The sequence below is a fragment of the Elephas maximus genome, chromosome 1, assembly GCF_024166365.1.
Source record: "Elephas maximus indicus isolate mEleMax1 chromosome 1, mEleMax1 primary haplotype, whole genome shotgun sequence".
Lineage (NCBI taxonomy): Eukaryota > Metazoa > Chordata > Mammalia > Proboscidea > Elephantidae > Elephas > Elephas maximus.
Genome location: NC_064819.1, coordinates 143,478,775 through 143,501,231, shown reverse-complemented (window position 1 = coordinate 143,501,231; position 22,457 = coordinate 143,478,775). Strand labels below are relative to the sequence as shown.

General features: G+C 38.6%; 1 protein-coding gene across 2 annotated transcripts in view; it reads right to left on the bottom strand.

The window, feature by feature from the left end:
• Nucleotides 1-12,912, bottom strand: part of TTK (TTK protein kinase) — a 49,442-nt gene extending 36,530 nt beyond the window's left edge. For both annotated transcript variants that reach the window (XM_049896042.1, XM_049896050.1), the window contains exons 1-10: nt 12,814-12,912; nt 11,479-11,619; nt 8,023-8,245; nt 7,525-7,631; nt 4,140-4,283; nt 3,547-3,661; nt 3,303-3,375; nt 3,118-3,212; nt 1,653-1,740; nt 570-690 (exon numbers count right to left, since the gene is read on the bottom strand). In XM_049896042.1, coding sequence (XP_049751999.1) covers nt 570-690; nt 1,653-1,740; nt 3,118-3,212; nt 3,303-3,375; nt 3,547-3,661; nt 4,140-4,283; nt 7,525-7,631; nt 8,023-8,245; nt 11,479-11,619; nt 12,814-12,838 — 1,132 coding nt within the window. In that variant the 5' untranslated portion in view covers nt 12,839-12,912. The remainder of the gene's footprint in view (nt 1-569; nt 691-1,652; nt 1,741-3,117; nt 3,213-3,302; nt 3,376-3,546; nt 3,662-4,139; nt 4,284-7,524; nt 7,632-8,022; nt 8,246-11,478; nt 11,620-12,813) is intronic.
• Between the last annotated feature and the right edge of the window lie 9,545 nt (nt 12,913-22,457).

The following is a 22,457-nucleotide window of genomic DNA, read 5'->3' as shown; positions in this document are numbered from 1 at the left end:
CACTCGGCTGCTGACTGAAAGGTTGGCAGTTCAAACTCACCAGCCATTCTGCAGGAAAAAAAAAATGGCAACCTGCTTCTGTAAAGATTACAGCTATAGAAACTCTATGGGGCAGTTCTACTTTGTCCTATAGGGTTGCTGTAAGCCATAATCCACTTGACGGCAACGGGCTTGATTTTTTTTTAAGAGCATTTATCATAGTACTCACACAGCAGAAAATCAATGTTTGGTATAAGACGAAACAGGATTGTTACATAAGTAGAGCTTCTGTGTCCTTTCCAGAAAGAATATTTGTCAAGCTAACTAAGAAAAATAACTCAGCTCCATTGTACTCTCCCTTCTCTATGCAACTTTACGTAAGTTTTAGGCAAATTAAACTTTGTTTGCTAGAGGATACAATACTTTTCATACATTCTGTATACTTCAAATCAACTGGAATACAAAGATAAAGGTACACAGACACACGCTTACAATGTTAATTCTTAGGTGGCTTATCTTCTTTCTCAAGCAAAATAAAAAAACAAGTGGTTTCCTTAATTAAAGAACCCTATCTATTTTATCACTCTTACCTTCTAATTTAGTTAGAAGACTTGATTCGGTTTTATTTTTCAGGGTTATTGAATTTGCAGTAAGCTCAGAACTTTTCTCATCTGACAGCAGATGCTCCTTGGAACGGATACTTTGAAGAGACTCCATGAAAAGAACATAACAAATACAGTCCCATAAACAGAAGTAGTAATAATTTGTCTTACTATTCAATATATTCAAGTCTCATTAGTGTGAAAAGATTGCTAGGAAAATTATCTAGTATAATCATATGTAGACTCACAAACTCACAGCAAAGATTAACTTCCTGAATTATTGATTAGTGCAATAAAAAGGGCCATGACCATAATAAATCTGGCTGATGTGCTTTCAATGGACATATTAATCAAGTACTAAATTATATTCACTTAAAAAGAGATAAAGTTTGAATCAAACATAGCACGTGCCTTACGACATGAGAAAAATTTAAGCAAGTTTTTTACTGTGATTGTAATTTTATCCATAAAAAAAAAGCATTAGTCAAAAATGAATATTTGTAGCAGTATTTTAAAGCATAAACCTTCTGAGATAGACAGTACAAATATAAAAATGAAAAGATACACATCTTGATGCCAAGGGATGAAGTCAAGTACAATAGAAAAGTATAACCCTTAAAAATCAAAGCACTCCAGGGCCTGTAATTGTTTTCTGTCTTGGAAGTTCATACAAAGTTGCTGTCATAGCAGGAAGTCAGGGTTGATTACCTAAGCCCTGACCTCTGCCCTCCACCACAGTTTACTCTCGGAATTTTGTCAAAGATGCTTGCCAGAATTAGATGATTAAACACACAAGCAAACAAAACCTAGGGAGAAGGCTCCCCCAACTATTACCAAACCTAGGCCAATTAATCTGCCTACAAATATACATAATAATTACTCTACCACCTTAGTCTCGGAGAAGCCATCTAGCACTTCTACACCACTTCCCATTGGTGGTGCTGTACCTCTTGGGGCATCAGGAACATTGCTGTAAACATCATATAAGCTGTGGACCCTTTCCTCAGGCAAGTTTCATGGAGCCTGCATCAGAAACCTTTGCTGCATGTAATGGTTTAACAATTGAAATACCTTTAAATTTCTCAATTCACAGGAATCATTTCCACTCGATTTAGATCCAGGCACACTCAAATCTCGGCATTCTGATCCAGAGGTCTGTCTATTACCCACAAAAAAAAGTACCTAATTTAAAACTAATCCTTTTAATGAATTAATTTTATTCATTTTGAAAACTGGATTTTTAACAATACACGATTTAACTGAAAAAACTTCTTAAAACTACATTTTTAAAAATGACACGATTTTAGTATAAGTGTGAGTATGCTAAAAAAAATTAGATAATGGACGATGACAAAAGTGATAAAGAGATGAGTGATTGCCTACTTCTTCATTACATAAGTAACACCTAGAGTTAAGGTATGATGTGGGAAAGGAAAAGGGGAAAGCAATACATAGGTGAAACTATGTTTCAGACTACAAGTAGCTAAATGACAGCTAGGGTATGAACTTTTTTGTAGCGCCCACAGTGCCTAGCATAATGTCTATCACAACAGGCACCAGGAAGATGACTGGATTTTGTTTTTTGTTTGGAGTGGGAAATATTCTCCTTTATTCTTCAGCTAAGTATTTTAAATAGAGATGAGCAAGATGAGATAATAGTTACCTCACAAAGTTTTTGGGCTTAACTTTGACAAACAAAATGTTCTTGTAATAGTGATATTTAGTCAAACTCTAAGTAAAACAGGAGTTTAATTATAGAAGACACCAACTTAAAAAAAAAAAAAATTCAACTGTGTTTCTAAAGTTTACTTGCAAAATGATTCCCTGGAATCTAAGGAGACTTTTCCAATAAAAATCAGGTTATAAATAATGGTTAGAGTTAAGAAGTCTAGACGAGAAAAGCTTTCTCCCTAAGCTGGGCTAGAATACTAGATTCCCATTTCCTTTAAGGTAAAAAACACCCAGATTGGAGGAAGGGGATCATATTATGTGTGATGAACAATAACTCATCTATACCCACCCTGCCTTACTTCTTGAAGCGCTAGGCTCCCGAAGCAAATGAATGAATGAATGATCTTTCCCACTGATAGCTGCTTTTCTCCTTGAACTAGCTGAAACAAAGAAATTGTTACCAGCCCTCCCTTAGCCTCTGCTATGGAGACTCACATACACAGTAGGAAGACATTCTATCAGAGAGGCTAAACGTAAGTGAGATATACTCAACCATCAGGTATTTTTACCCCAGGGAGGTTTTTATAGTTTTTTAAGCTCCATATTGGCTTAGTAATTTTCCCTAGTTTTTAAAATAATTCCTTTAATGAGTATTTTAAATAAGTGAAAAAGCAAAATAAAATCATTTTCTTCACTCATCCATCATTCATTTCTTTGTTCCTGACAGCATTTACAGACTCTGTAGCTATTCCTATTGAATGAAAATTTAATCATAATTACTATTACCCGGTAAAAGGCTTTAAGACCTTTTTGCCATCAATCTTCAAGTACTAAAAATAATTAAAAAATCAAAACTCAACCATACCTTTTTGTAAAACTTGGCACAACTGAACCACTCATCTTCACATGACAATCTGGGCTATTTAGAAGGTTAACTGGGACTCTTCCAAAGGGGCACGACTAAAAATGTTTTGAAAAGATTAGTAACCAACTAGAAAATAAAGACCTCACCACCAATACCTTAACCAAAGTAGACTGAAAATAACTTACCTGTTTGGCTTTGTTTATTTGTTTCAAAGGATTTCTATGAGCTATTTCTGCATCTTGAGGGGGCATGTTCTCTCTAAACAGAAAAAAAAAAAAAACCCCAATTTTTCAAAGAATAATATTAACATGTATTTTTCCACTCTACTGCTAAACACTATTATCACTGTTACATAAAAACATACATGTACACATACATATACATATAAATGTATAACATGCATTTAAAAAACTGATTCCATTTCCTTACCCATACGAAAACCTGGGCTTAGTAGCCAGTCCTCTGGAATCGCAGTTGATGTTCCTATTCTGTAAATGTCCGTGTGAACTGAAGAATGATTCTTGGGCAGTTATTATTGTGGATACTGCAAAAATTTTGAAATCTATTAAATTTGTAAGGACATAAGGAATATCATTTTAAAAAAACCTCACAAATAAGAATATTTAAAAAGCCAATTCAAAACAAATATTTGTCCCCAAATAAAATATGCAGACATAAAGATGTTATCAAGATAATTCACTATCACTTTAAATTCTCTTCAATTATGGAAAAGTTTCCCTAGGGTAATTGGCAATTCTCTAAATTTTTAAAAGCAAAATGTCACTCTCTTACTTAATCAAGTTGTATTTAGTGTGCTATCAGTAGGAGTTTAATTAGCAAGAAAAAAAATGTTAAATTTTAAGAGTAGTAAGTTACTTGTAAAAATGTTTTCTCTTTTACAGCTAAAATTTAAATATTGAGCATTTTACATAAATGATATTTTTCTATAAAACATTACTCTGAATCCTTATTTGCAGCACTACATATCACAGAAAAATATTCATGCACATTAATATGTTTACCTGTTAAATTCTTCTTTTCCTCCTCTGAAAGCAGCTCCTTTTTTTGGAGGTTTAAATTCTTTATGGCAATTTCCAACATTTCTATTGGTACTGCTCCACATCCTATTGCTTTATGAAGAAGTTGTTTACTTTTTTTAAAATTACCTAACAAAGTGAAAAGAAAATGTCATTCTAATGCAGCAATCTTTACCCATCCAGACATTTATCCATCAGAACCTGGGAGAAAAATTCACAAGGTTTAGGCAACAAAATTTATCCCAAAGTTCACGTACTTTATTCTTTACACAAATAAGTGATTTCTCACTTCTTAGTTCTGTAAATCAACTCTCTTCTGATAACAATTCACAGCGAAAGACTTCCTTGTGTGATACGTAATTCTATTAGTTTGTTACTATTGTCCACTTCACAAGTGTAACTTTTATTACAGTTAGTTACAGAGGACACAGCAACTAGAACAGTAGAAACCTGAGGAATTTAGTGAAAGGGAGACCTAATCCCTGGATGTTACAATAGTCCTAAGAGCATCAATCTGCTATAACACAGAGTAATACTTATCATTCATAATGATTGTGGATCATCAACCAAAGTTGGAAACCTTTTGCTAAAAGGAATCCTTCATCAAAAGAATTCATGTAAACAAGAAAAGTAATGATAAAGATTAATCTTTAGCTACTAGACTTAGTCACACCATTCCCAAAAATACAAAATTACCTGACTACAGATATATTACCAAAGAAATTTTCTTTCGGCTGCAAACTCATCCATTATATTTAGTCTAGTATTGGATTTACAAGTATTAAATATTTATATCATACATCTGACAGGAATATATACCAAACTTTATTGGAACCACTGACTACGCTATACATACACTGGAGGTATAAAGATGATTACGATATGGCCTCTGGCTTCTGAGAGTTTAGACATTTTGAGAATATATATGGATGTATGTGATAGTGGTTAAGTTCACATTTACTGAGAACTGGTAAAACTGTATATACTGAGTATTTTAGGACAACAAAGAGAGAAAGGTTTACAAAAGAACTAGCAATTCCAGCAATTAGGAAGCCTATTAATTACGGTCGCAGACCTTTTTGAGAAGCTGAGAGAATTATGAAATGTCCTCCATTCTGCAGTACAATGAATTAGTATAATATGGCCCTTCTAGTCATGGTCTTCTAACTCCCACAAAATGATTGAATGGAATTATGCAAATAAGGTATGTGGACCCTTGCAGGGGGACCTCACTACCATGAAGAAGAGCCAGAAATGGAGCGCATTCTTTAGACCTGTTGTCCCTGCGCCAAGAACCTCCGAGACACAGAAGACAGAGAGCTGTAACACTGAAGATGGCAGAGAGACAGCAGTGGCACAGGACTGCAGGCTAGACTTGCCAACCCAAGGAGCTAGAGAGACGAGCGCCTTTGGGCAGGAGGCTTCCTGGCGGAGTGGGGTACCTCCAGATACTTACTGGCAGAGATAAAGCTTTGTAACACTTGCACGAGCCGGGCAGATGCCAGGCTAAGGACCAGGGGTCAAGGACCGAGAGGGAGACCAGCCTGCAGGCACAGCTGAGAAGCTGTCCTGATCGAAGAACTGTATCCTCAGTTGTTCCTGATCCTGAACTGTAACCTGCTACTTTCCTAATAAACCCCATAACTGTGAGTATGGTTTGTGAGTTCTGTGTGGCCATTGCAAAGAATCATTGAACCTTGCAGAGAAATAGAGAGTGCCATGGGAGTGATGGCTGATGTCAGAACTGGTAAAAAGGGTTGGAGGGTGGGGGTATGTGTGACCTCCACCTCACAGGAGTCAGCTTTGGGCTGAGGCTGCTGATCTTGATTCTTCTCCTTGCTCCTGAAGTTAGACGAGGAGGTCTGATACCATGCCATTTTTATATATCCTAAAAAATAGACATATGCACCAAACTGTGCATAGGACTTCAGGGATGTTATATATTTCCTGGAAGCCTATCTATTAATCCTGCTCAAAATAGCCATAATTTTAACCTTGAGGCCACTGCTACCTTTTGGTGTATAGGTAAAAAAAAAAAAAAACTCAATAGACAATTTTTTAAAAGTAGGATGAAGGTGAGTAAAGAGTCTTAAAAAGCCTGGACAAAGAGATTATACTTAGAAGGAATCCCTAGGTGGTAAAAACAGTTACTGGTAAACACTCGACTACTAGCCTAATGAGGCTGGCAGTTTGAACTCACTCAGAGGCACCTTGGAAGACAGGCTTGGCGATCTGGCTCTGAAAGATCACTGCCTTGATACCCGATGGAGCAGTTTTATTCTACACACATGGGGTTGCCATGAGTCCAAATCAATTTGACAGCAGCTAACAACAACACAAGCAAGAAGGAGGAATTTTTTTTCTAGGTAGGAAAGGGATGATTTTTAAAACATAGTTACCTGATGGTACACACGATAGATTGGAGAAAATAATTTAGGTTACTGGGATTAGGATATCATCTGAATATGCAGAAGTTCAAGGTTCTCAAAGCTTACACAATGCTTTTCTCCAACTTCAATCCTGGGGACTACTCTCCAGTGACTGAGGCTTGCCACCATCATGGGGGTTCTGGCTGAGCCACAGCAATAGTGACAATGTATATATCGATGGTGGTAAATGGGATCAGGGTGGAGCAGAGCAAGGCAGGGGGATAATCAAAACACGCAGTCAGAAAGCAGACTGAGGGTGGAGCCAGAGGCCTCAGCAAATAAAATGAGAAAAAGAAAAGAGAGTAAGGAATGGCTGAGCTGGCTAAAGATGTCTGAGGAAGAGATTACTCTGGTCTTACCCAAAGGTTCACATTACTAAGAACCAAGTTATAAGAATCAATTTATTTAAAAGGGGCATCATTTAGGGAGACAGTGTTTTTCTCTAATTTGAGCAACAAATTCAACCAGTAGAATTATAAGAAATATAAGCTTCTATGGTTTTTTCTTTTTTTACAGTTTACTTTTATAAAGGACAACGACCATTTAATGAATGCTGTAAGTATATTTTAATGTATACTTTGGTGCTATGAAACCAAAGCATAGGAAAGCCTATCTAAGTTCTAGCTTGAATGATTTATGTCCTTCATCCCACAAATACTCAGTGAAGAAGCTACTTTTCTTTAGCTACTTCGTGATTCTAACTAACAACACAGGCATGATGCACATGTTTATTTCCCGTTATTACACCTAACAAGTGGAAGAGCTAGTGTAACAAATATCCTCTGCATTTATCCTTAGGTGGCATTCTTCCCCCATATTCTTATCTGATCAACTTTAATGCCTTTGCCTCAAATGTCCACTTCATATATTTAATATTAGAATATAAGTTACATAGAAAACTATCTTTTATTTAAAATTTGGACTTGACATTTTCAGATTACCTTGTGATAGTTCAAACTGTGCGAAAGATATATGCACAAAAGCAAATTTCTTGCAGTTTGCTCTGGCCATCTGAAAGTAGTCACGTGCATCATCTGGCTCTTGAATACTGTAAAATATTGTAACAAAGATTTCAAAGCCAAATTTTAAGGAAAAGGACAGAGCTATCTAAATTTGATAACTTCTCATTCTATTTTCCAAAAGACAAGGCATGCTGCTTTTCTTTGCGTGTAATATTAAATGCCAATGAGCTATTTTTTAAATTCTTCCTAGGCAGAGCCTAGTAACTTTTGTGGAAATATGTACATAGTAAAGAAAATTTACATTAATCCCGTTTTAATTATAAACAAAGGATTTGGTTTTATATATACATATAAACAAATACGTATATATTTTCTTATAAGGAATCTTGGCAACATGTTTTCAATCTACTTCTTTGTAATGTAGTTATGTATTATGCAACCTAATTGGTGAAATGTAGTTAAAACGTCAATACTTACGCTTTCAATTCAGCAAATCTCACTTGGATTCGAGCAAAACTCTCATTTTGGCCATATTTATCTGGAGGAAGTGATTCAATTGCTTGACTGTAACGACCAATCAGTTTATTTAAAAGGGCATCATTTAGGGGGACACTGTTTTTCTCCAATTTGAGCAACAAATTCAACCAGTCCTCTGGGTTATTTGCCATCATCATAATTTGGTGTTCAGTTCCCGAGTTATCTGAATAACGAGAAAAAATACATCACAACAAAAGCAAGACTTAAAATGCCAAATTGCACTTTTCCCTCAAATTAAAGTATTTATACTCTCGGTATCAATGCAAACTCCTTGCAATACTTTTTTAAAATCTTAACAATTCATATAAATATAAGCAACTTATTTATTACAAATATATATTTATGAGGGCAAATTTTACTCCAAACATCTATGTTTTTTCAAGGAAAGAAGAAGTTTGGAAATAGATTTTTTTTTTTACAAGTAGCTTTTTAAAAAGCCATATGCAATTTGAGATTTTTAATATTTATGTGTTCTAAAGATGTAAAAAATGTTTAGTGGTGTTGACAGACAGTAATAACCTCAAATTTTTAAAGAGTAGACTGAAGGTGAGATAGAGGGTCTTAAAGCCTGGGCAAGAGATTATACTTAAATTTTATACATAAAAAGTTTAAATAATTTTATGCTGTGACAGCATAATTATAATATTTTTTGCACCCTAACTATCCAAAGAAAATCTGAGACTCTCATTATCTGTACCATCTTTCTTGGAAAATTCATCATTTATGACTTATTAAAATTTTAGAAACTTGTTGCTCTGGACCCAACATAACCTTCTTTACAACCTCATCCATGCAATATTATCTCCATATACCTCAAACTTGTTTTAAGAACAATCAAAAAGAAAGTTCTACAAATGTAAGAAACTCCTATGATCATTTTCTTCCCTCTCCAAATTACCTTTCTCGTAGATCAAACCCCACTGCAACCAACTCGATTCCGACACATAGTGACCCTATAGGACAGAGCAGAACTATCCCAAAGGGTTTCTAAGGCTGTAATCTTTATGGAAGCAGACTGCCACATCTTTCTCCCACAGAGTGGCTTGTGGGTTCGAACCATCAACCTTTTTGTTAGCAGTCAAGCACTTAGCCACTGTGCCATCAGGGCTCTTTCATTTCTCTTAGAGGCCCTGCCAATTTCATGGTCCCACAAACTCACAGGCATTTTTTTATGCCCCCTTTGGCCCTACTATCCACATTTATCCATCACCAAACTATTAGACTTGCATTCACTTCTAACCCAAACCACATCTTTACTACTGTGGTCTACACATTCAGAACTTATAGGACCCATGTCCCTATTTTCTCTCTGTGGAACTGCAACCTATGGAAAAACAATCATCTCCACACATAATTTTCACACTGTAATGTACTTATTTCCTATAGTGGTTTTATAAAGATAACACAAACTGTCAGTTTCCTGTTCATGATATTTTAGTTATTAGTAAACACCATCGTTGTTGTTAGGTGCCATTGAGTCAGTTCAGTAAACATCATTAAACTCAGATTTCTCAGAGAAATTATCGTTCCTTCTATCAGTTTCAGTTACCTTTAACGAGGACTAAATCTTTAGCAAACAAAATTACCATCTCTGCTTTTTACCAAACCATAGCACATTCACAACTTTGCTCTTTCATTTTAAATTTAATCTGGTTTGATGATAGCTTCATTTTCCAGTTTTGCCTCCTATTGCTTTCCTAGCAAATTAGTCTGTAAGATGTCTACAAAACACATTTCCCCATCTGCGTCTTTGCAGATGTATTCCGTATGCCTCTAAGTAATCCTATTCTTCCTCTATTCAACACTTAGAGCATTTGTCTTTAACACGTTAGTATTCATATGATGCCCAGCAAACAGCATAGAAAATTCTCCTAATCTAGAAAGAAAATCAGCTTTGAATCTTCCTCAATACTTAATGTAATGTCTTAAATCACAATTATCAATATATGTTAAGTATATACAGTTTTGAGGTTGATATGTGTTGAAATTGCCTCACTGGCACCTAACAACAATAACAAGGATCAGTGGGAGGCCCTGGGTGGTGCAAATGGTTAATGCCCTTGGTTGCTAACTGAAAGGCTGATGCTTTCAGTCCACCCAGAGAGCCCTCAGAAGAAAGGCCTGGTGATCTACTCCCAAAATATCAATCATTAAAAACCCTATGGAACACAGTTCTACTCTGACACACATGGGTCGCCGTGAGTCGGAACTGACTCAAAGCAAGTAGTTAAGGATCGATGGGATATAATAAGGACTCAGCTGCCTTGGTGTACAAGCTTTGTTAGAGCTACTCGAATACATACATTAGAGTATGCTTTACACCAAAGCATCAGTTTCTAGGTTGTTTCAAGGGAAAGTGGTCTGCAAAACTGACTGGATTACAGGTTCTTCCATTTATTTTTAATCTCTCATCCATGCGGTGGTTAGTATAGAAATAACAAATTTACCCAAAAGTAACTTTTCATATGACCTCAACAATTTGAAATAAAGAATTAGGCTTCTAAACTAATACCTTCCGCAAAGGTATTAAACTTTGGGCACTTCCATTCATTCATCATTCAATAAATATTTCCGTGTCAGGCATCATTCTAAGCTCTGTGGTTATAACACTGAACAAAACAGATAAGAACCCCTGTGAACATGGAGCTCATATTCTAGCAGAGGAGACAGACAACATGCAAACACATGAGCAAATTATATATAAGGTGATTACTGCTATGGAGAAAAATACAGAGAGGAAAGATAGGGAACCCACCCCCATTCCTGCAGGCTATTTTAAATAGGTAGGTGAGGGAAGTCCTAATTCAGATGACATTTGAACAAAGACCTGCAGGAGTTGAGAAACTGGGCAGATATCTGGGGAGCAGTGCCCTAGCAGAGGGCAAGGTTAAAGGCCTTGTGGTAGGAGCTGGTTTGGAATATAAGAAGACGTCAGGGAAGTCACTGTGGCTGCAGCAGAGTCAGAAAGGGACAATAGGAAAAAAGACCAAGGGAGTAAAAGGAAGATTTTCCAAATCAAAAATTGAGCTTGTAACATTCATACACAATTTTATTAAAGATTTGTGAGGCTTTCTCAGTTTATACCAAAAAATGGGGGGTGGAGGTAGGGGGGAAGGTATATCTATTGGTGACAGGCACACTACCAGAAATGGCAGCTGACAATAATGGAAGAGTTAAGAAAACTACTTCTGAGCACATGGTAACAAATGATGTTAAATTTCCTTTTGTAAGATAGCAGAAAATTAGGATTAAAATATAAAGTTGGTACTCTAATAGGTAACCATCAATTTTTAAGAAAATTACATTATGTGACACACAGTGGTTATTGATATGCCATTCCTTTACCTTAGAGGGCACTCCATAATGTTACTACTTTAAAAGGAAACAAAAACTCACCTGTTGTATCAGCAGAGATTTTACTCAAGCTTAGTTCATCAGTAAGGTCTTCGTTTTTAAATTTATTTTTAATATCTCTCACTTTGTTCATTATGGAATCAATTGTCAATTCTCTGCCACTTAAATCCTCAGCCTCCATTTCTAAGGAAAAAAAAAAAAACACTGAACTTAGTCATAATTCGGATTTATACTGGCACCAAAGGGGGGAAAGAAATGTCAAAATTAGCCTTTTAGAATGCAGATGGCTCTAAAATATTGCTTTTGTGAACACATGTAAACTCACATATTATCTGCGTAGTATTTGTGGAGCTATGTACACAAAAAAGGATACGTCTTTGTAATTAACCCAGCAAAGTTTCCAGATAGACAATATATGCCTTTCTCCTCAATAAAATTTTACCCATTGTACAACACAGAAGCTGTTGTCCCCCTTTAAATTTTCTTCTACTCGCTGAATGCCTTCCCTTTATTCTTTTTCTGGAATTATTTTCTTGGGTCATCGATCTGCAAATTTAGTCATATTTTTAAAAACGCGATGGAGTGTTTGCTTGGATTCGGCAGTAACTTAGAGAAATAAAGAATCCTTCCGGTAGTTAGAACAACCATTCCTTTATTCATCTGCTTCATGCGAGTAAATCTTCACTTTGTAAGTGTTTTCAAAGCACAGCATAATACACCATCACAGCATCTTGTTGATAAATGGTGTTTCAGCAGGTTTGTTCGTGTGCATATCTGGGAGAATCATGATTTACTATTTTAATCATTCTATTTTTTTTTTTTAATACTAAGAATCTATTGTACTCGTGTAATACTGTGCACTTGCTCATCTGCATATCGTGGTGTTTGGTCACCCAAATGTCTCTAGTCTTCCTACCTCTCAATCCCATCATTGTGATTCTCAAACATGAACCCAAGAACCCGGTCACCGATTTCCACGATCGCCCAATGAAAAAACGGCAATGAACCGGGGCAACAATGTATCACCCCCACCTCGGGTTCCAAAGGTAAAACTGTACGAACACTCCCACCACTTCCTCTCGCCGTCCTAACCCCACTAAACGTGAGAGGTAGTGTCTTTTGGGAGAGGAGCCCGTGTGTCCTGGCCTCTCTCCAGGTGCCCCGCCAAGGCCCTCTTCCCAGCGGGGTCCACACCCACCTCTTTCTTCCTGGGTTCTCAACAAAATCTCTTGCACCGACCAACAGAAGGGAGGAGGCAGCGACATCTCCCTTTCCCCTTCGGCTGGTCTAGGCACGGCCTGCGTGGCCCACCCGGCTCCGAACCACCCCTGCCTTGCACCCATCCCTCACCGACCCGCGCACAAAGCGCCCACACACCTGCCGCCGCGGTTCCTCCGTGCATCCGCGAGGCACAACTCAAGGCCAGGAAGCAGAGTTAAGGAGAATAAAAGATGGAACCCAAGCCCTCACCCACAAACACGTTTGAATTTCCCTGCCGTTGACGCTGCGGCCTCCTATTGGCTGGAACAAGTTACGTGGACGCGTCGGTCTCGATCGGCGCGTTACGTCGGCCCCGCCCCTTCCTCTGCAGCCGGCGATCCCGGCTCGGGGCGGTGAGCTGCCGGGGAGGTGCCTGAGGTGGCGTAGCGTTCTTGGGCGTTTCCAGGGTGCCCGTGTGACGATTTTCCTGCACCTTCCAGTTTAACCAGGCCCGATATTGTCAGGGAGAAAGCCACTCCCTGGCAGAGTTACCCGGCGAGAGGAAGATGGGGCGGGGATGGCTGCTCCTAAAATGATAGTAGTCTTCTAAGATGAAGACCTAAAAGACGCACCGTGACTGGACTCTTCATCCCCACTGCCACCTCACATCCTTGTCCTTAGGCTCCTCGCTACCGAGCCTTAGGGAGGACGTGGCAGAAAATTATCTTTCACAGCGCTACATTCAACCTGCCCCTGGCTCAAATATCTTAATGCTGTTTGTTCTTAAGTTTTCAGTTATGCCCTTCCCCGTCCTTAAATGACTCCTTGTTTAGTCTTCAAGCCAAGGCCTTCTCCTTTGTCAAAATTATTTGCAGAATTCACACATCCATCACGGTTTCCTTGCCTGAACGCGCCTTTCATCAACTGCCTCCAAGTGCGCCCCACATGAAGGCTCAGGTTTCCCTAGGGAAGGAGTACCTCCCAGTAATCTAAACTGGTACAGGATTGCAGCTAAGCGGCAGTGTGGTCCAGGGCAAAGTTCCTTCCTGGATCCTGGCTCTTCATCTGTGGAACAGAGGAGGCGCCTCTCTTATGCCAGCATTATGACAAATGCTCTATGATAGGACAGATTGGTTGGTTTTGTCAATGTGTAAGAAACTGCAGCTGTCACTTGTTAACTCACAGGCTGGTCTTACAACCTAATGATTCTCAGCTCTGGGTAGCCACCGGTCGGCATGGGAACCTGTCACTTCACACATCTTTCCATATCTGCTAGCTATGTATTTTTGCTTCATTGGAATAAAATGATGTGCTGTACCACGATTGGCTAATCCCATCTCTGTACCTTTGCATCTAACACTGCTTTTAGCTGGAAGGAATTCATTATTCTACCAATTCTTGTTGATCTCTTTGGGACCTGATCTAAGAATTTGCATTTTCCTGAAAATATTACTGCTGAATAACCTTACTTTAATACTCTGTACACTCTTTTGTTGATTTCCTCCAGTCTTGTATCTCTAAATACCATCTCTGTGTTAAGGACTTCCAAAATTTTAACTCCAGCTGAACTCTCTCCCCTGAACTCCAGACGCGTATATCCATTGTCTATGTAGTATCTTCACTTAAATGTCTAATAAGGCACTCCTTATAGATTTAATAGTGTCCCCCCAAAATATGTATTGGAATCCTATCCTGTGGATGTAATCCTGTCTTGGAAATAGGGTTTTCTTTGCTATGTTAATCAGGTGACACCCCAGTAGGATGGGTTCTAAATCACTTATGAGTAATGACAAAAACAGATTAAACACAGAGGCATGCATGCGCACCTGTACACGCAAACATACACAATCAAACTTGGGAAGACAGATGCCATGTGAGGATTGCCGAGGAACCAAGGAATGCCCAGGGGTACCAATAAGGAAGGAATCAAAATGGCCAAGACCTTGATTCAGACATTTCGCCTCCAGAACTGTGAGAAAGTACCCTTCTGTTCTTTAAAGACACCCACTGGTGAAATTGTGCTACAGCAGCACGAGGAGACTAAGCATGTTAAATCTCAAAATGTCCAAAACTGAGCCCCTGAACTTTTCCCCCTCACCCACTTCTTACAAAATCTCTTTCTCTGTAAAATACAACTTTATTGATCACTTTCTCAGGCCAAAAAAATCTTAGTGCCATCCCTGACCACATATCCAATCCACCACTGGATTGAATCAGCTCTAACACAAGATATATCTGGAATCCTACCTCTTCTCCCTACTTGACTGCTACCATTTTAGTCCAAAGCACCATTGCTCACCTAGATTACAGTTTCTGCCTGACTTGTCTCCCAGCTTCTGCTGTTGCTTCACTTCAATTTATTCTCAGCACAGCAGAGTAATCTTAAATCAGATCATGTCACTCCTTTGCTCAAAACCCTTCAGTGCTCCCCATTCCACTCAGAATAAAAGCCAAAAGTTCTTAGAATGGTCCAGAGCTGCACTGTTCAATATGGTGGCCACTAGACCCATGTGGTTATGAGCAGCTGAAATGTGTCTATTGAGGAAATGAATTTTTAACTTAATTAAAAATTAAATTTTAAAATAAATACTCCATGCAGTTATTAGAAAAATTTTAAGTATATTTGGAACAACTTGAGTATGTGAACCTACTTTTTGAATTGTAAATTTTATGAAATCTAAATGTAGATTAAGTACTTTCCATGAAAGCATCGAAGCTTGATATAAGTATAAAATACATACTGGATTTTTAAGGCTTAGTATGAAAATAATAATGTAAAATATATTATTGACAATTCAAAATATTGATTACAGGTTAAAATGATATTTTGGATATACTGGTTTAACTAAAATATAGTATTAATTTTACCTTGTAACAGACCTGAGGAGACTAAGAAGACATGACAATTAAATGCAACATGGTATCCTGGATCGGATCCTTGAACAGAAAGACATTAATTGAAAAACTGGTGAAATCCACATAAAGTCTGGAGTTTAGTTAATGGTAACGCACCAATGTTGGTAACATAAGATCTTAACGACAGGGGAAATTGGGTGAGGGGTAAATGAAAAAGCTCTATACTTTGTAATCTTTTTATAAATCTAAAACTATTCCAAAATAAAAAGCTTATTAAAAATTAATTTCACCTCTTTCTTTTTACCCTTTTTTAACTTGGCTACTAGAAAATTAAAAATTACATATCTGCTCACATTATATTTCCATTGAACAGCTGTGGTCTATAAGGTCCTATAGTCTTACCTATTTGACCCATTTATCTATCACATTTATTTTCTAACTCACCACCTCCCTATTTTACTAGAATGCAAGCTCTTAAGTACAGAAATTTTTGTCTGCTTTGTTCATTATTGTAACCTCAGTGCTTAGGAAAGTACCTGGCACACACTAGGCACTCGATAAATAATTATTGATTGAAGAATAAACCAAACATTCAAGAAATAAATATGTGCCCTATTTTTTCAATTAATTTATTCATTTCTTTGAATTTATTGAGTACCTACCATATGGCATAGTGGTTAAGTGCTACGGCTGCTAACCAAGAGGTCGGCAGTTCAAATCCGCCAGGCGCTCTTGGGAAACTCTATGGGGCAGTTCTACTCTGTCCTATAGGGTCGCTATGAGTCGGAATCGACTCGACAGCAGTGGGTTTGGTTTTTGACTATAGGATGAAGCCCTGGTGGCATAGTACTTAAGAGGTACAGCTGCTAACCAAAAGGTAGGCAGTTCAAATCCACCAGCCACTCCATGGAAACCCTATGGGGCAGTTCTACTTTGTCCTATACTATTGCTATGAGTTGGAATTGACTCAACAACAATGGGTTTACTACATGATAGGTACTTTCTCTGCATGGTGCCCTCATGGCACTTACATTTAGTGAGGGAGACGTGTAATAAACATGTATATGCTGTTTAGTGAAAAGTTCTATTAAAAAAACATTAGGCAGTACTATTTTAGACAGGGTGGTATCTTAGTTATCTACTGCCGCTATAACAGAAATACCACAAATGGGTGGCTTTAACAAATAGAAATTTATTTTGTCACAGTTTAGATGGTTAGAAGTCCAAATTCAGAGCTCTGGTTCTCGGGGAAGGCTTTTTCTCTCTGTTGCTTCTGTAGGAAGGTCCTCGTCTCTTCAGCTTCTGTTCTCTGGTTCCTTGAAGATCTTCATGTATCTGGGTATCTATCTTACCCCATCTCTCTTCTGCTCCCTTGCTGAATCTCTTTTATAACTCAAAAGAAATTGACCCAAGGTACACCCTATACTAACTCTGTCTCATTAACGTAACAAAGAAAACTCATTCCCAAATGGAATTATAAACACAGGCATAAGGGTTAGGATTTACAACACATATTGGGGGACATAATTCAATCCATAACATTCCATTCTTTGCCCCCTCCGATTCATGTCCTTGCCGTATACAAAACACATTCACTCCATCGCATCATCCCAAAAGCCTTAAATCAATTCCAAGTCCAAAATCTCATCTTCTGAATAATCTAAATCAAATATGGGTGAGGCATTAGATGAATTCCTTCCTGGGGCAAAATTCTTCTTTATCTGTGAACCTCTGAAAGCTAGCTTACAAGTTATCTGTTTCCAAAGTAGGATGGTGAAGCAGGAACAAGATAGACATTTCCCTTGCAAATGGGAAAAATTGGAGAGAAAGAAGGGATAACGGGCACCAAGCAAGTCCAAAACCCGGCATAACAATTTACATTAGCTTGAAAGGCTTGTAAACAACCCTCTGTTTTGTGAAACCATCTGGAAAATGGCCCTGCCCTCCAGACTCTGGGTGTTGGAGATGCCCTCTGGATTCTGGGTGGAGTTCCTTGGGCCCTGGGCTTCAGCTCTACCTTTGAGGCCCACTGAGATGGCAACTCAGTTCCCTCAAGCTTTGGGCTCCCTCAACTTTGGGTGGTCCCATTCTCCTAGCCCACCTGAGTGGCAACCCCATGCCCTGGGCCCAGCAGACCTGTTCTTCTGCCCCTTCGGCATTGAAGCCCTGCCTTCCCAGCTTTGGGCAGTGGCCCCATTCCCCTGGCACACCTTAACGGCAACCCCAAACTCCAGAACCGAGTTGGTGAAGATTCAATTTTTTGAAACCTAGAAGACTGTGGCCCTTTCCTTTGAAACTGAGAAGACCTTGCTTCCCGTGCTCCTTCCAACAGTTCTGCTGATATCCACACTGCTCCAGGGATGGTCCTTTTCTTTTCTTGAAAGACAACAGATGTAGCTCCTTTGGCCCGTTTCCTGCCTGTAGAATTCGAAGAGGCAGGCAGCATTCTTTTCCTTTCGTTCTTTCTCTGTCCCCTTCAGTGTAACCTGATGGGATTTCTGCTGCGATAGATCCATCAGGCACAGGCTTAATTTCTTTAACAAAAGATTGTGTAGTCACGCCCTTGGTGAACATTCTAGGACAAGTCCTTAGTTTGTATTACTGAATTTTCCAAATTTTTAAGTCCTGTCTTCATTTTCCACAGTTCACTTTTAAGTTGACCTCTTTCCTATCACATTTTGTTACATGTGGTAAGGAGAAACCACATGGCCCCTTTAAGATCTTGCTTAGAAATCTCATCAACCATCCAAGTTCATCACTTACAAGTTCTATCTTCCACCAAATATTTGAAGATAATTCAGACAAGTTGTTTGAAACTGCATGAAAAGCATTGCCTTTCCTCTATTGTCCAATCACACATTCACCATTTTCTTTTAAAGCCTCACTGGAAGCACATTTAATGTCCACATTTCCAGCAACCTTCTGTTGCTGGCACCATATGTACTCTTTAAGACGATAGAGACTTTCTCTATAGCACTCCTCACTTCCTTTTGACCATGCACTAGAATTGCCTTTGACATCTGTAATTCTACCAACAATCTCTTCAAGGCAATCTAGGCTTTTAGTATTAGGCAACTTAAAACTCTTCCAGCCTCTACCCAATTCCAAAGCCATTTCCACATTTTAGGTATCTGTCAGAGCAGCACCCTAATCCTGGTACCAAATTCTATCTTAATTATCTAGTGCTGCTATAGCAGAAATATCAAAAGTGGTGCATTTAACAAACAGATATTTATTTTCTCACAGTTTAGGAAGCTAGAATTCCAAATTCAGGGTGTAGGCTTTAGGAGAAGGCTTTCATTCTCTTCCAACTTTGGAGGAATGTGCTTGTCTCTTCAGCTTCTACTTCCTGGTTCCTTGGAGATCTCCATGTGTCTTGGCATCTATCGTACCCCATCTCTCTTCTGCTGGCTTGTTTAATTTCTTTTGTATCTCAAAAGAGAATGACTCAAAATGCAGCTTACACCAATCCTGCCTCATTAACTTAACAAAGAAAACCCATTCCCAAATGGGACTATAACCACAGGAAGAAGCGCTAGGATTTACAATATGTATTTTTGACGATGAAGATTGAATTATGTTCAATCCACAACCAATGGCTAGTGTAACCTCTTGGGATGACATCAGAGAGTGACCTGAATGAATTAACAGAGTAAACCTGCTTCACACATTTGTTTTTATAAAGATTAATTGAAATGATGTATATAAAGCACTTGGCACAGTATCCAGCATAAAGAAAGTTCTCAATGAATTTTATCTTTTATAGAGAGAAGCACAGGCTCAGGGATTGATCTACTTGGGTTCATATCCAGATTCTTTGTGGTGATATAACTTTCAGCAAAGTAATTAATCCCTCTTTACCTCAGTTTCCTTATATAAAGAGAATACTGTTACCAACTTCATTGGGTTGTTGTGAATACTGGGTTATACACACAAAACACTTTGATTTTTTAAAGATGGTAATTACTCAAATGTTAGTGCTTTTACTAAATATGTAAATACTAACACATTAACAACTATTAGAGAATCGAGGAGCCTATTTTTCTAATGCACTTGTATACTTCTTGAGGACAGAAAACTGTAACCATTTAAGTCATTGTTGTTGGGTGCCATCAAGTTGGTTTCTACTCATAGTAACCCTATGTACAACAAAATGAAACACTGCCCAGTTTCCTGCACCCTTCTCACAATCATGGTTATACTGGAGTCCATTGTTGTAGCCACTGTGTCAATCCATCTCGTTGCAGGTCTTCCTCTTTTTCACTGATCCTCTACTTTACCAAGCATGATGTCCTTCTCCAGGGATTGATCCCTCTCGATAACATGTCCAAAGTATGTGAGACCAAGTCTTGCCATTTGTTTTAGTCATCTAGTGCTGCTATAACAGAAATACCACAAGTGTCTGGTTTTAACAAAGAGAAGTTTATTTTCTCACAGTAAAGTAGGCTGAAAGTCCAAACTTAGGGTGCCAGTTCCAAGGCTTTCTCTCTCTGTCGGCTCTGGAGGAAGGTCTTTCTCGTCAATCTTCCCCTGGGCTAGGAGCTTTTCTGTGCAGGAACCCCAGGTCTTAAAGACATGGTCTGTTCCCAGTGCTTCTTTCTTGGTGGTATGAGGTCCCCAACTCTCTGCTTGCTTCCCTTTCCTTTTATCTCTTGAGAGATAAAAGGTGGTGCAGGGCACACTCCAGGGAAACTCCCCTTACCTTGGATCAGGGAGGGGATGTGAGTAAGGGTGGTGTTACAATCCCACCCTAATCCTCTCAACATAAAATTACAATCACAAAATGGAGGACAACCACACATGGCATAACCAAGTTATTATACACATTTTTGGGGAGACGTAATTCTTGCTTCTAAGGAGCACTCTGGCTGTACTTCTTCCAAGACAGATTTGTTTGTTCCTTTGGTTTATTCAATATTCTTCGACAACACAACAATTCAAAGGCATCAATTCTCCTTTGGTCTTACTTATTTGTTATCCAGCTTTTTCATGCATATGAGGCAATTGAAAACACCATGGCTAGGGTCAGGCACGCCCTAGTCTTCAAGGTGAAATCTTTGCTTTTCAACACTTTAAAGAGGTCTTTGCAGCCAACCCAGTGCTGTGGAGTCGATTCTGACTCATAGCGACCCTATAGGACAGAGTAGAACTGCCCCATAGAGTTTCCAAGGAGCACCTGGCAGATTCGAACTGTCTTTGCAGCAGATTGGCCCAATGCAATGTGTCTTTTGATTTCTTGACAGCTGCTTCTATGAGCGTTGACTGTGGATCCAAGCAAAATGAAATCATCGATAACTTCAATCTTTTTTTCTCTGTTTATCATGATGTTGCATTGGTCCAGTTGTGAAGATTTTTGTTTTCTTTATGTTGAGGTTTAATCCACACTGAAGGCTAAAGTCTTTGATCTTCATCATTAAGTGCTTCAAGTCCTCTTCACTTTCAGCAAGAAAGGGGGTGTGATCTGCGTATCACAGGTTGTTAACGAGTCTTCCTCCAATCCTGATGCCCCGTTCTTCTTCATATAGTCCAGCTTCTTGAATTATTTGCTCAGCATACAGCTTGAATAAGTATGGTGAAAGGATACAACCCTGATACACACCTTCCTGACTTTAAGCCATACAGTATCTCCTTGTACTGTTCCAACAGCTGCCTCTTGATCTATGTACAGGTTCCTCATGAGCACAATTCAGTGTTTTGGAATTTTCATTCTTCACAATGTTATCCATAATTTGTTATGATCCACACAGTTGAATGCCTTAGCATAGTCAATAAAACAAAGGTAAGCATCTTTCTGGTATTCTCTGCATTCAGCCAGGATGCATCTGACATCAGCAATGATATCCATCATTCTACATCCTCTTCTGAATCTGGCTTGAATTTCTGGCAGTTCCCTGTCAGTATACTGCTGCAGCTGCTTTTGAATGATCTTCAGAAAAATTTTATTTGCATGTGATATTAATGATATTGTCCCACAATTTCTGCATTCAATTGGATAATCTTTCTTTGGAATAGGCATAAATATGGATCTCTTCCAGTTGGTTGGCTAGGTATCTCTCTTCCAAATTTCTTGGCATAGACAAATGAGCACTTCTAGCACTGCATCTGTTCGTTGAAACATCTCAGTTGATATTCCATCAATTCCTGGAGCCCTGTTTTTAGCCAATGCCTTCAGTGCAGCTTGGACCTCTTCCTTCAGTACCATTGGTCCCTGATCATATGCTACCTCCTGAAATGGTTGAATGTCAACCAATTCTTTTTGGCACAGTGACTCTGTGCATTCCTTCAATCTTCTTTTGATGCTTCCAAAGTCGTTTAATATTTTTCCCATAGAATCCTTAAATATTGTAACCCAAGACTTGAATTTTGTCTTCAGTTCTTTCAACTTGAGATATGCTGAGTGTGTTCTTCCCTTTTGGTTTCTAAGTCCAGGTCTTTGCACGTGTCATTATAATACTTTGTCTTCTCAAGCCACCCACTCGAAATCTCCTGTTGAGCTCTTTTACTTCATCATTTCTTCCATTTGCTTTAGCTACTCGCTGCTCAAGAACATGTTTCAGAGTTGCTTCTGACATCCATTTTAGCTGTTTCTTTCTTTCTTGTCTTTGTGTGTGTGTGTGTGTTTGCTTTAGGTGAAGGTTTACAGCTCAACTCAATTTCTCACACAAAAGCTTATACACACTGTTATGTCACACTAGTTCCGATCTCTATAATGTGATGGCACACTACCCCTTTCCACTCTGAGGTTTCCGTGTCCCTCCTACCTGCTCCTGTCCCTTCCTGATTTCTCATCCTGCCTTCTGACAGGAACTGCCCATTTGGTTTTGTGTATCTGCTTGAACTAAGATGCACACACTTCAGGAGCATTATTTTATGTTTTATAGTTCAGTCTAATGTTTGTTTGAAGAGTGGGCTTTGGGAATGGTTTCTGGGTTAACAAAGTGTTCAGGGGCCATGGTTTTGGGGGT